The sequence below is a fragment of the Chanodichthys erythropterus genome, chromosome 9 (assembly GCF_024489055.1).
Source record: "Chanodichthys erythropterus isolate Z2021 chromosome 9, ASM2448905v1, whole genome shotgun sequence".
In the NCBI taxonomy this organism is placed as follows: Eukaryota; Metazoa; Chordata; class Actinopteri; order Cypriniformes; family Xenocyprididae; genus Chanodichthys; species Chanodichthys erythropterus.
In genome coordinates this window covers 33,265,597-33,280,616 of record NC_090229.1, presented here as the reverse complement: position 1 = coordinate 33,280,616, position 15,020 = coordinate 33,265,597, and the positions used below count along the sequence as shown (strand labels likewise).

The 15,020-nt window shown below is 36.9% G+C and overlaps 1 protein-coding gene across 1 annotated transcript in view; it reads right to left on the bottom strand.

Annotated features, from left to right (window-relative positions):
- Positions 1 to 233: 233 nt before the first annotated feature.
- The window catches only part of tp73 (tumor protein p73), a 49,370-nt gene continuing 34,583 nt past the window's right edge, over positions 234 to 15,020 (bottom strand). Inside the window, exons 7-14 of the mRNA XM_067395378.1 lie at positions 13,741 to 13,850; positions 13,340 to 13,482; positions 12,510 to 12,598; positions 12,278 to 12,402; positions 10,583 to 10,731; positions 8,298 to 8,430; positions 2,985 to 3,078; positions 234 to 560 (exon numbers count right to left, since the gene is read on the bottom strand). Coding sequence (XP_067251479.1) covers positions 234 to 560; positions 2,985 to 3,078; positions 8,298 to 8,430; positions 10,583 to 10,731; positions 12,278 to 12,402; positions 12,510 to 12,598; positions 13,340 to 13,482; positions 13,741 to 13,850 — 1,170 coding nt within the window. The remainder of the gene's footprint in view (positions 561 to 2,984; positions 3,079 to 8,297; positions 8,431 to 10,582; positions 10,732 to 12,277; positions 12,403 to 12,509; positions 12,599 to 13,339; positions 13,483 to 13,740; positions 13,851 to 15,020) is intronic.

Sequence of the window (15,020 nt, the reverse complement as noted above, 5' to 3'; positions counted from 1 at the left end):
CCTAATAATGTCATTTTTATGTGATGTAATATTAGAATAAGGCCACGAATGAAAATCAAATAAAATGACTGGTCATAAAACGGGAATTGTTTGCACAAAGATTTCTACTCCTCAAATCATTTCTTGTCAAATATGGAAGTGCTGCTATATGGAAAATAAAAACCGTCCATTGCAGTTTTAAGAACTCAATACGGACAATATAGAAATGGAAAACAATGGATGAGCGGTCCTTCTCAGCGAACGTCGCTTTCTGCGAACTCCTCCTTGATGGAGTGCTTGTGTATCCTGCAGTCGGGCATGTCAAAGCCAAAGTCAGCCCATTCCTCTCCTCCCGTGGATGGGCCGCGGTTTGGGATGGTGATGGTGTGACGCACTCGGAAGTGCACGGCCTCCATGACGCGCTGGCGCTGCAGCTCTCCTCCGGGACCGATGGCCATTGTGGCCATGTTACTGCTGGAGCGAATGAGCTGCTGTCCGTAATCGTGGCCCTGCTTCATGTCCTGCAGGCCCCTCCAGATCGCCAGCCGGAACTGCTCAGGAATCTTCAGGGCCCCAAGATCCTGAGGAATACAAAATTACAGTAAATGTCATATTATGAATATGCTTTCATGGTAGGAAAAAAAAAAAACAGCCCTTTGTGAATCATATTTTACTACAGAGTGCAACAGTCGGGCTCCGGAAGTTAAAACTCCATTCATTTTTACCATAGGGAAATTAATTTTTAATAACTTATAAGTTTTTAAAGACAGCCTTATGGGGCGTTCACACCAGACGCAACTTGCGCGAATAAATCACGCTATTCGCGCGTAGTTGGACGCTTTAACATTTTGAGTTTTCTTTCTGCACACTTCCTCTGAATAAACACAACTCGTCAGTGGGAAAGTAGGCGACCGTTTTTTTACAACTTACCAGATTGCGACCTCCTCACTCTCTTTCTTCCAAGCAAGATCCTTTTTATTCCTGTTTCTATAAAAGTATGAAGATGTATCGTACAGCGACGATGGTTTTGTCCTCCATTGTTGTTTCAGATTTCTGCCTCTGCTCGTAATCACGTCACTACTAGAGCAAGCTCCTGATTGGTTAACACGGCGTGAATTTTCGCCAAAGTGTAGATTTTTCATTTTTCAACATTTCACGCGAATCACGCGTTACGCGCACCAAACGCCCGAAACACTCTATTCGCGCGAATCACGCCGCAGGATGTTTATTCACGTCTTTGCATTGACTTAACATGTAAATCACTCGCTCTTAACACTTCATTCGCGTCTGGTGCTAAAGCACCATTACTGTGAGCTACAAAGTTGTTAAATGAAAGTATTTGGTTCTGTCGAAGCCTTCAGCCCACATTATTTAACTTATTTTTAAAATAATTGCGTTAAATGTTGAATTTGTGGTGAAAACTACATTACCCATGATGCTGTACAGAAAATTCCACCATAGTGCCAAAAGAGCTCTTTAGCTCCGCCCACTTCCATGAAGCACTGGAAATGACGTAATGAAGTCTCCCTATGCTCTCAAAATACTTTAATATTTCTCAATTGTTTTTTAATTAGATTATGCTGTTCAGTGTTCACAGTGCTGCATGGGATTGTAGTCCTTTCCCAACTGTGCTGAAAAAGTGTATGGGCACTGTTGCACTTAATTACAAGACAAATATATGTATCCCACTAAATTTAGTGTTGTTATACAAAAAGATCTGTCCACAAAATGCTACTGATCAATTAGAATCAAGTATTTCAGAGTGACTGTGCAACATTTGGGCTCTGGAAGTAAAAATGTTTAAAGATAACTTATAAACCTTATAAGACGGTCTTACTGTGAGCTATGAGGTTGTTAATTGAATGTATTTGGTTCTGTTTAAGCCTTCAGCTCACATTATTTTAACTTATTTTTAAAATAATCATGTTTAACAGCGGAATTCCTGGTGAAAACCTACATTACCCATGATGCTGTACAGAAAAATTACACCAATCAGAGAGTCAAAAAAGCAACATGCGGCAAAAGATCTTGTCAGCTCTGCCCACTCCAATGAAGTACTGCGAATGGCATAATCAAGTCGATCTCTCTACGCTCTCAAAATACTTTTTTTTATTTATACTTATTTTTACAATAATCATGTTTAAAGATGCAGTGTGTAAATTTTAGCAGCATCTAGTGGTGAGTTTGCGAATTGCAATATATAGAAGCTACGGTGGCCAACACAGGACAAAGAAGTCGTCTGAGACAACAGAGAGTAGCCAGTCAAGCAAACGCACTCTGTAGAACAGTTTGTCCATTTAGAGCTACTGTAGAAACATGGCCGTGCAAAATGGCGACTTAACATGACCCGCAGCGTATGTAGATAGAAATGGCTCAATCTAAGTTAATGAAAGCATAACGGTTCATTATGTAAGGTCTTTAAACACCACTGAAAACATAGTGATGTATATTATATTGCATTTCTGTCAATAGATCCTGCTAAAATGTACACATTTCACCTTAAACTGCTGAATTTGTGGTGAAAAACTACATTACCCAAAAAATTCCACCAGAGATTCGCACCATAAGAGCTTGCAGGGAACGCCCACTCCCATGAATTGCCACGAATTAAGTGATTGTGTCGTAAAATATTTAAATATTACTTAAATACACATTTTTATATTTTTCCATCGTTTCTAAATTGATTATGTCATTCACAATGCTTCATGGGATTGTAGTTCTTTCCCACACTAAAGCTGTTAAGTACACAGTTTTGTACCTTCATCTTTTTTTCAAATACTTTTTTGCTTCAAATCAAAGTTTGTAATGTTGTGATTCTCCCTGAAGCTGATCGGCTTGGTTCATGGCGCTTATAACATTTTAACAAAGACTTTAAAAAAAAATCCCTATAGAAAAAATGAATGGAAAACAAACAATACTTTCGGAACCAACGTCACTAACGAAAATGGATAAAACACAAATGATACAAGAATGAAAAGAGCATGTTGACTGAACTGTTGCTTTACCTCCATAGAAAGAGTCTGAAGATGGTAGACACTCTGGAGTCCCTGTGACGTGAAGTAGTCGATACAGTTTTGGCAGCCCAGGCTGGTTAAGAAACTGTTCAGAGAGAAAAGGAATCCCACTAAGACCAAGCGGCTGCGTCCTGTGAATTACATATTCACCCATGGAGAACATAACAAGCAAAGCACCACGGCATTTGCATCTGCACAGTGATTATTATCATCAAGTACTGATGGAATAATAATGTGATTGTATTTAGGCAACAAAATACTTGATTAAAAGAAAGAATTTGTATTTTAATCATAATTATGATTAAATCTTTGATGATTCAAATACCAGTTAAATATGGTGAAATGTTCAGCTGGTAGTGAATGTAATATACGCTACCATTCAAAAGTTTGGTAAATGTTTTTGAAAGAAGTCTCATATGCTCACCAAGGCTGCATTATTTAATTATATAAATACAGTAAAAACAGTAATATTTTGAAATGTTATTACATCATTTAAAATAACTGTTTTTTATTTCAATATATTTTAAAATGGAATTTATTCCTGTGATCAAAGCTTCATAACTCCAGTGTTCAGTGTCACATGATCCTTCAGACATCATTCACTTTTCAAATCATTCTTATTATTATCATCAAGGTTGAAAACACTTGATATTTTTGTGGAAAGTGTGATTCATTTTGATTAATGGAAAGTACAAAAGAACAGCATTATTTATTTGAAAGAGATTTTTTGTAAGAATGTAAAAGTTGTCACTTTTGAACAATTTCATGCATCCTTGTTGAATAAAAGTATTAATTTCTTTAAAAAGAAAAAAAGGTTTTCTGACCCCAAACTTTTGAACAGTAGTTAAATGAAATGCTGCATGCAAATGTTTGTGTGTTATTTTTTCCAGAATTTGTATAGGATTTCATTTTATAAATAAAAACGCAATCAAAACATGCAATTACATTAATGATGCGTAACAAGTTTTTCATTGCATTGATCTTTTTATTATAAATATTTCACCAAAAAAATGATTTGCTTGATACAATCAAAACAGGAAATGTAGCAAATATAAAGCCGACAGAGTTATTTTAAATGTAGAGCAAATGAGACAAACAAAACTACAAGAAATTGAGTATGTGTAGTAAATTCAACATCTGACTGTAAAGTGTTTTGAATGGCTTAAAGATCACAAAATCTGATTTAATATTAGCAGTTGTGCAGTTTAAGTCATTTTAAACAAAACATGGATTTGAAAACAAATGTTAGCTTTGTCATAATTATAGACGCTGCCCTTAATTTTCACCCTGATACATTGAAAATTAAATGGAGATGGAACATTGATTTTAATAAATTAAATTTGTGACAATGGAGTCGGTAAAACAATGCAATGTGCATGGGAAATGACACATTTAATTTAAAAATAAATATCACTCTTGGTGCCAATATATAAGACTTATGATTGGCAAAGTAGCACAAATGACAATGCTATTAACTTTGTAGATAATGTTAACAGGTTTTTGGTGTCAATGGACTAAAAAAAAAAAAAAAAAAGTTCAGACATTTTTTTGTGAGATTCACCGGATGAAAACTGCACAGGCCATTTAGGCACCTCGCCACCCCCTACCCAGCCCAATGTGATAAACAACTGCATGTGATCGGCCGTATGTATAATGATGTAAAATGTAAACACATAAAGTGTTTGAAATTTGAATATGTATATTAATGAAAAATGCTAGGTTTGATATGTTTTGCACACTGAGGTGTGATTTAAAGTCAAAAGGTTTCTCTGACCAGCAGAGAAATATTTACAAAGATATTACTCTTATGTACAATAATGTCTGAAATAGAAACCTTTTTAAAAGTAAAGATTTTGTTTTAGGGTGAATTCAGGGTGATTATTTAGGACACTTGGAAAAAGTGTCCCAATCAACCTGAATTCAGACTAATAAAAACCTCTTTTGTGTATTAGCACAAAAGAAAGCATCAGTATACTGTAATTCCACAAGTTTATATGTAAAGATAAATGATTAAATTGAGGAGAAATGGAGATGCATCTAAAGTGGCATTTTGAATGATTTAAAGTTGCTCTTTATCTCTATGCCCCTGTTTCCACCTGGTATCAAGATGTGTTTTGGTCTATCGGATCACAAGTGGATGAGGGACACACATCATAACATCTGGTGTTTTAATCCTTCTCTTTTTTCCACTTTCAACCAATTCTGTCCTGATTTCTGTGAGGGGAGGATCTATGGTTGAATAAATGTAAGGGTTTTTTTCAGATCTTTCGATCTAATGGACAAAATAAGCTCACGCAATTTACATATGAACGCCCGGAGATGATGGAAAAACATATGGGTCCTCATTTATCAAATGATCGTACACCAGAAAACTGTGCTTACTCCATGCAAAATTTGGCATTTATCAATATGAGCGTGAGCTCAAATCTCACATCAGGTCTCAGCTCGTGTACGCACGTTTTTGAGTCAGCGGGAACTTGTGTGTGCAGCATAGTAAATCTGGTGGAGAATTGTTATGAGAACATTTAGATTATTTTCCTGACCGACAATCAATCAATCTCTCACTAACCGATCATTAACCATTAAAAGGCACGATTAAAATGTCAAATTAAAATTAAATTAGAATAGATGTGTCTTAAAATACTACAAATGTTTTTTTTTTTCTTTCGCTTTGTATGCACAAATGGCTGCATCAGCAGAACATTAGGATTGCAATGCAGAGAAATACAGAATAATATAGCCAACAAGGAAAAAAAAAAAAAAAAAAAAGGACTACACAAAATATATTTCACTGAAATAATTAACAGATTAACAAAACAAAAGAGAAAAACTGCATCAAGTAGGGCTAGTACAGACTACGCTCGGGTTGTATTAGTTTTCTTTATTTCATTCAAATATTTATCTTTATTTTATTAAATCCAATTGATCGCGCAGGCACCTCACTCACACACGCAGACCCAACATATCAGTTCTAGCATTGCTAACTTTACATTTCAGCCATTTATCAGCAAACTAAAATGCAGACAAAGTTAACACTGCTCAGTTTAATGGTCCGCTATTCGTCCGTACCAGTCGGTGCACGCTACGCCCAACCAAACATTTTCCGCATATGAAGGTGATGTTTTATGTGGATATTGAAACAAGAGGGAAATAGAAAGCCTTGTTAACATAATGAACAGTAGTTCAATGCAACCAAAAAATGTTACATCGTGAATATGGAAACGTTTGGATTCCTCCCGAATGAGAGAGATAGGCTATCTGAGCCCTTTAATTAAATTCATTTCTGCTTTATAATGAATGCCACTATAGCCTAATTTATAATATATAGCTACTTATTTTTTGTTCATGTTCTGTTCTGAATAAAATAAATTTAAAGGATTTTCTGTGGAGTGAGATACTAAAATAACCAAATTTATATATATTAATAATGTTTGTAAGTAGGCTACTTCATTTTATTTACCAGTATTTTTATTTAAAGGGATAGTTCACCCAAAAATGAAAATTTGATGTTTATCTGCTTACCCCCAGTGCATCCAAGATGTAGATGACTTTGTTTCTTCAGTAGAACGCAAATTATGATTTTTAACTGCAACCGCTGCCGTCTGTCAGTCAAATAATAGCAGTGATTGGGAACTTGAACAATAAGAGTCGAAAAAACTTCCATAGACAAATCCAAATGAAACCCTGCGGCTCGTGACGGCACATTGATGTCCTAAGACACGAAACGATCGGTTTGTGCGAGAAACCGAACATTATTTATATAATTTTTACCTCTAAAACACCACTATGTCCAACTTCGTTCAGCTTCCGGCTAGTGAGGTCTGATCGCGCTCTGACAACGGAAGTGATGTCTCGCGCTCATTGAAGTATATGGGCGAGACATCACTTCCGTCTTCAGAACGCATTTTTTGACCTCACTAACAGGAAGCTGGACGAAGTTGGACATAGTGGTGTATTAGAGGTAAAAAATTATATAAATAATGTTCGGTTTCTCGCACAAACCGATCGTTTCGTGTCTTAGGACATCAATGTGTCGTCACGAGCCGCAGGTTTTAATTTTGATTTGCCTAAGCAAGTTTTATTAACTGTTATAGTTGAAGTTCCCATCTACTGCTATTATTTGACTGACAGACGGCAGCGGTTGCAGTTAAAAATCATAATTTGCGTTCGACTGAAGAAAAAAAGTCACCTACATCTTGGATGCACTGGGGATAAGCTGATAAACATCAAATTTTCATTTTTGGGTGAACTATCCCTTTAAATTAATTTTATTGTTTGCAATTACGAGGTTGAGGGGTGTTTTTAGAGTAAGATAAATTTTCATGTGATTACATCCTCTTCATGGCCGGGTTATGTTTCTCTGTGTCGTAAACTATAGGGCGAGGCTCCTAAAATTTGGGGCGTGATATTTAAATGAAGACAGCTTTCAGCCGCCACATTTATCAACACCCGTTCATTCATGCGACGGAATCGGCCGCATACGAAAGTTTAATGAATCACACGTGAGCATCGTAAGCTGATTTTTACGTTCGGATGTACGCTGGTTTCTACGTTCGTTTGATAAATGACAGCCATGGAGAGCAATAGCTTTCGTTTCTGCTCTGACAGCCTAAAGACCACACCAAATGCAGTGAGTGTGTGTTAGAAATCAGGAATGGTGAGAGAACATTGTGTTTGGTACATTTTTATCTTCAAACTAAATTTGGGACTTCAGCCGACAAAGTTTAAATTCCATCTCACTAGCACGCTTCCCATAATGCTTATGCATTAGGTCAGTAGATGGAGAGAAGGCGGTCTTTTGTGGTTGTTCGAACACATTCGACCACATGAAAGCTACACTTCGAAAGCTTTCCGGTCAAATGCGTTTTCTACTGCCTCTGGAAGTGATCGAAAGTGGACATGCTCAAAACGTTTTACACCCCGTTCACACCTGTATTTAGTGTCGTCCACTCGTGATCTGATCAACCAAAATGCATCTTAATACCAGGTGGAATCAGGGCCAAACTTCACTCCTGGAGGGCCACTGTCCTGCAGAGTGTAGCTCCATAACACCTGCCTGGAAGTTTCTAATAATCCTGAAGACCTTGATGAGCTGGTTCAGGTGTGTTTAACTAGGGTTGGAGCTAAACTCTGCAGGACAAGAATAAGACAACCTGAAGCCACTGTTGATGAGACACATGAGGCTAATTTCAGTCACACTGCTGTAAGAATCCACATGAATTGCAGTGTTGTAAAAAGAAGCTGAACATCATTTGTAGTCTGTGTACACATGTGTCAGGTTGGTGCTACTGCAGGGTGAAGTACCTGACGAGGCTGGGGTCGGGGTTGTAAGGTGGGGGAGGGGTACAGTGAGAGGTGGACACTATAGACTGTGACGGGTGAGCTCCATTCACATCGCCGTTAGACTGCATGTGGTGTCCACCCAGCATGTTTGTACCTGCATGAACAAATCCACAAGAGACAATCAATAAAAACACAACAACTAACCTAAATGAACACTCACCAAACATCAAATGTGCATCATATAATGCTTCGCTATTGGCCAAAGGTGTTGTAGTTTTCATGAATGCAGATGTCATTGCTGGAACAATAGTGTCACTTTTCAAATCAAATCAAAGAGATACTCTTGTGAAAATGAAGTGCGCTTGATTGTATTAAATGTGCAGTTGTAGTGTACTTCAAATCTTAAAAGTAATATATATATATTTAAAAAGTACTTGCAGATAATATAATATTACTGAAATAAAATGTCACTTAAGTCTACAAACGCGATTCCAAAAAAGTTGGGACACTGTACAAATTGTGAATAAAAACAGAATGCAATGATGTGGACGTTTCAAATTTCAATATTTTATTCAGAATACAACATAGATGACATATCAAATGGTTAAACTGAGAAAATGTGTCATTTTAAGGGAAAAATAAGTTGATTTTAAATTTCATGGCATCAACACATCTCAAAAAAGTTGGGACAAGGCCATGTTTACCACTGTGTGGCATCCCCTCTTCTTTTCATAACAGTCTGCAAACGTCTGGGGACTGAGGAGACAAGTTGCTCAAGTTTAGGAATAGGAATGTTGTCCCATTCTTGTCTAATACAGGCTTCTAGTTGCTCAACTGTCTTCGGTCTTCTTTGTCGCATCTTCCTCTTTATGATGCGCCAAATGTTTTCTATGGGTGAAAGATCTGGACTGCAGGCTGGCCATTTCAGTACCCGGATCCTTCTTCTACGCAGCCATGATGTTGTAATTGATGCAGTATGAGGTCTGGCATTGTAATGTTGGAAAATGCAAGGTCTTCCCTGAAAGAGACGACGTCTGGATGGGAGCATATGTTGTTCTAGAACTTGGATATACCTTTCAGCATTGATGGTGCCTTTCCAGATGTGTAAGCTGCCCATGCCAGACGCACTCATGCAACCCCATACCATCAGAGATGCAGGCTTCTGAACTGAGCGCTGATAACAACTTGTCCTCTTTAGTCTGGATGATATGGTGTCCCAGTTTTCCAAAAAGAACTTCAAATTTTGATTCGTCTGACCACAGAACAGTTTTCCACTTTGCCACAGTCCATTTTAAGGCCCTGAGAAAACGCCTGCGCTTCTGGGTCATGTTTAGATATGGCTTCTTTTTTGACCTATAGAGTTTTAGCCAGCGAATGGCACGGTGGATTGTGTTCACGACAATGTTTTCTGGAAGTATTCCTGAGCCCATGTTGTGATTTCCATTACAGTAGCATTCCTGTATGTGATGCAGTGCCATCTAAGGGCCCGAAGATCACAGGTATCCAGTATGGTTTTCCGGCCTTGACCCTTACGCACAGAGATTGTTCCAGATTCTCTGAAACTTTGGATGATATTATGCACTGTAGATGATGATAACTTCAAACTCTTTGCAATTTTTCTCTGAGAAAATCCTTTCTGATATTTCTCCACTATTTTTCACCGCAGCTTTGGGAGAATTGGTGATCCTCTGCCCATCTTGACTTCTGAGAGACACTGCCACTCTGAGAGGCTCTTTTTATACCCAATCATGTTGCCAATTGACATAATAAGTTGCAAATTGGTCCTCCAGCTGTTCCTTATGTGTACATTTAACTTTTCCGGCCTCTTATTGCTACCTGTCCCAACTTTTTTGGAATGTGTAGCTCTCATGAAATCCAAAATGAGCCAATATTTGGCATGACATTTCAAAATGTCTCACTTTCAACATTTGATATGTTATCTATATTCTATTGTGAATAAAATATAAGTTTATGACATTTGTAAATTATTGCATTCCTTTTTTATTCACAATTTGTACAGTGTCAACTTTTTTGGAATCAGGTTTGTACTTAAGTAGATTTAAGCACAGATTTTAAAAGAGCTGGTAAGACATGAACTTGTATATGATGAGAGTATATGACAATGCAATGACTTGCACTATTTGCAGGAAATAAAAGAAGAAAAACTGCAAATATATATATATATTTTAAAGGAATAATAAATCAAGTTTCATGACCAGTAAAAGCTGGTAAACTTCCCTAGTTCATAACTGGCAGATCTGTCAAAAAGGTCATTATAAACATTCAAATGATGTGGAGGAGCTTACCCATGTGTGACATGGATGCAGAGGGTCCTGCACTCTGCTGAGTCTGTTGTGTCACCAGCTGATTCACTGAGGGAAGCTTGCTGATGGGCCCGTGAATCTTATTCATGTTATTGAGCGTGCCATATGGAGACGGAGAGGCAACATGACTCCTGTGAATCACATGAGAGGAACACAATTACAATAATGATGTTAAAGAATGAGCTGAAGGAGGCCATATCATGAACAGCTGAATATGCTTTCCCATACTGATATGTCAACATACTGTACTTTAAAGGCACAATATGTAATTTTTGCTGCTAGAGGTCGCTTATCCAAAACAAAGGCGTAACTTTGTCGTTTGAATGTGATGTTATAACGTTATTCTGTGCGTTCGCTCAGTGGCTGCTATAAGAGGTTTGTTGCACTTTGCAGTAATCTAGATCCATATTATAATATATAAAAGCTGGATGACTTGTGTTGCTAAATGATATGCAATTCATTTTAAAATATATTGTATTATGGAGAAAGCTATCTCTGATTATGCTATGTTAGCCACTTGACACAACAGTGTTGTCTCTGAGGCATGGTAAAACATGGTACTCATGGTAAAAAAAAAAAAAATCAGGGAAACAAGCGATTCAAACAATAAGACTAAACGTTTTTAGCTATATAACAATGATTAGTTTTCCGTCGATAAATGTATCCAAACAGTCACTCACCTGTCTAATAAAACACATAATATATTAAAGTGCCTTTGGTGTTTCCAAGGTTTCTACAAAAGTAAAAAGTGGAAAATAAAGGTACGTCATTGACAGGCGGCGCAATGACACGGTCCGTGTCCTGGTTAAAATTGTTGATTTCTCTGGATTTAAGCATTGTTGGAAATGTTTGAGATAATGCAAGTACACAAGTCAACAAAATATATTACACTGTTGTAGTGTTTTTTGGATATTTTAATCTACAAATTTTACATATTGTGCCTTTAACATTCACAGTGAGTGTACAGTTAGTTATGGCAGTTATGATATTACAGTCAACACTGTAACACGACTCATTTACATACCAAGGCCTGTATTCAGCAACTTGGTAGGTATGAAATTACTAATTTTACATGCAAATTTTACATGCAAATTTGTCAGCCAATCATAACAGAGATCATTTGCATAAGTCTTAAAGTTACATTAGCAAAACTGCTTTTTTTGTGCAAAAAAACTTGACTAACATAAAAACTGGTGTATATGTTGTACATGTATATACAGTATTGTTCAAAAGTCTGAGGGCGATAAGATTTGGGGTTGGTAATGTTTTTGAAAGTCACTTATACTCACCTAGACTGCATTTATTTGATCAAAAATACAGTAAAATGATAATATTGTGAAAAAATATAATTTAAAATAACTGTGTTGTTTTAATATATTTAAAAATGCAGTTTATTCCTGTGATCAAATCTGAACTTTCAGCATCGTTACTCCAGTCTTCAATGTCATTCACAAATCATTCTAATATGCTGATTTGCTGCTCAATAAACATTTCTTATCATCAATGTAGAATACAGTTGTGCTGCTTCATATTTTTGTAGAAAATTATACATTTTTTTCCAGGATTCTTTGATGAATACAAAGTTCAAGAGAACAGCATTTGTTTGAAATGCTGATTGTCTGTCACTTGACTCTGAACTTTTAAACAGCAGTGTATGATGCACTTATAAACACTCACTGTCTCTGTAGGAGCTGCTGCTGTTGTTGTCTGTATGAGTCCACTAACTGCTGTGGTACAAACTCCACAAGTTCCAGACTGTCCTTTATCTTCATCAGGATGTCAAAATTTTCCCGACCACGCACCTTCAAATCAATCCAAAAATATTACAAATATTATTATTATTATATAAAATATTATAACTTAAGACATTTGAGGTGGGGAAAAATGTTTTGCACGCTTCCACACTCACTGGTATGTAATACATCTCTTCTTCTCCATGTCGCCTCTTCTTGATGTTGATGGAAGGGCCTGTAATATTGGCTGGAGTCTGTTTGAAATCTGTAAGTTCATAAACAGAATCTCCAGTTTTAACCAGAGATTAAATAACTAAGGGTGTGTTCACATTTGCAGTTCGGTTCTCTTTGTTCATTTGGTCCGGACCAAAAAACGAAAATAATACATTTTGTCCTGGTTTGCCTAGCATTCATACTGTCAAATTTAACAATAAACCTAAAGATAACAAAAATAAAAAACGGCTATGACGTATATTTTGCAACGGACATCTAAAACAATGATGTGTGCTTAGTTAAATGAATTTGTTGCTTGCATGTACATATGGTGGTATTTTGACCAGCTGAGAACTCGTGTAAAGGAGTCAAAACAGCAGCAGCAATTCCTCAGTTGTACACAAATGAAGATCTGCTGCAGGGAGATTGTGTTTCGGATGACTGTACCAAACTGTAAAGGGCAATGTAGCTCCTATGATGAGAAAAATCAGGTATACTTGTGCATTCTGTCTTTGGTTTGTTTACATGTCTTCGAACCGCACCAGAGTTTGTTTGGAAGCGGACCAAGACCCATCTTTCCAGGGGTTTCGGTCCACTTGTTTGGTGCTCACCAGGGTTCAGATGGCAGCATTCACACTTATTCAAATGAACCCTACTAACTGAGCAATCGCACCTGAGTTTGTTTTAATTGAACCAAACCTGCCAAGTGTGAACACACCCTATGATCACTATCTATCTATAAGATTAGGAACTTATGTGGAATATGAAAGTATGAAATACATTCATGGCTCACTTCGTTTATTGGCATTTCCATTTTTGGCCACGCTCTCATTTAGCGCCTGTTGCTCCCTGAAATGATCCTCGTCTGCTTTGCGGTCTCGACCCGGACATGCACAAATCCGGCCCTCGAACGAACGCCTACCGAGAACCTGTCCGCTGTGGAAAAAGATGGCAAAGTTCAGATTTAACTTCTGCCATAAGTGAACCAAATCTTCCTATTCAGTTTTCCTAGTCATGGAATTGTTGACATGCAGTTCACAGTTTTTAAGTACATTTTTGTTTACTGAAGCAAAATAAGTGAAGAATCACTGTTTTACACAACACATATTTCAGCATGTGACAAGCAAGTAACGTTTTCAGTGCTGAAGACAACTTGTCTGTATGGAATGAAAGAAAGTAAAGGTGTTCACTCACTCTCTTGTCTCCAGCGTGATGATGATGAGAATAGGCCTGCGGTTCATTCCACCAACACAACTGCTGTTGCACATGAAATTATACAGAATCGTTGTGAACTCAGTTCCCACCTTGAGAAAGAGAAACAAAGAAACAAAGAGAGACATATTCAGTTTCTAGCATTATATTATATTGCAAATATGGCATATAAATATAACATTTCAGACAAAATAAGGCATTGGGTAGTGAAATTCACTTTAATGAATTCATTCAGGTTCACTCAGAAACACTGAAATGAACCAGTTCAATAAAACAGATACAATGATTCATCTAAGTCATCAGTCAATGATGTTCAAGAAGTCCCCTTTTTATTTTACATGCATTTTTTGTTTTGAAAATCAAGTTTTAGTTGAAAACTGCTGCTCATCACTATTTTTGAACCCTTAATACATTTTATTCAAATGATGCATTAAAAAGAAATAGAAATGTATTTATTAATCAAACGTCAGCACTGACAGAACGCAAAATATATGTATCTGTAGGTGGCACCAATTTGCCGTAAAACACAAAACAGAGCAACAGTGTAAAAAGAGGAATAACTACAGGTATTGTTACTGAGAATAATCCTTGGGCTATTTATAGCCAGTCAGAACATGTTAAGCATCCTGAACCGAATGATCATTGCATGTATATTGTACATTTACACATGGATTGTGTTCTGAGTGAATGCACAATATGTTTATATATGTTGCTTTTGTGACTGCACATAGAAAACTACAGAAACAGTTTGTGACCTAAAACAGCACTAGAACATGTTCTCTCTGAAGCATACCCTTGTGAAAAAGAAGTGTGCTTAAAGGGTAAGTTCCCAAAAATGAAAAATACTGAGCCTGCGTTCAGACATAAACAATGAAGCTCTGCAATGAAAATATGAATGCAAAATATGTAGCAGTATGGACTGGACGAATAGCAGAGGACAGACAAATTTGTTGAATTAAGTTGCTATTTTTGTTTTGTTTTTGCACACAAAAAGAATTATCGGCGCTTCATAAAATTAAGGTTGAACCACTGCAGTCACATTGACTATTTTATCAATGTCTTCTTTAATACCTTTCTGGACCTCAAAAGGTGCAAATGTCGTTGCTGCCTATGTGTGGATCAGATACTCTCGAAGGTCTTACAGGTGTGGAACGACATGAGGGTGAGTAATAAATTACATTTTTGGGTGAACTAACCCTTTAATTGTACTGAATTAAACCCACTACACTTGTAGTATACTTCAAATCTTTTATATTTTTAGA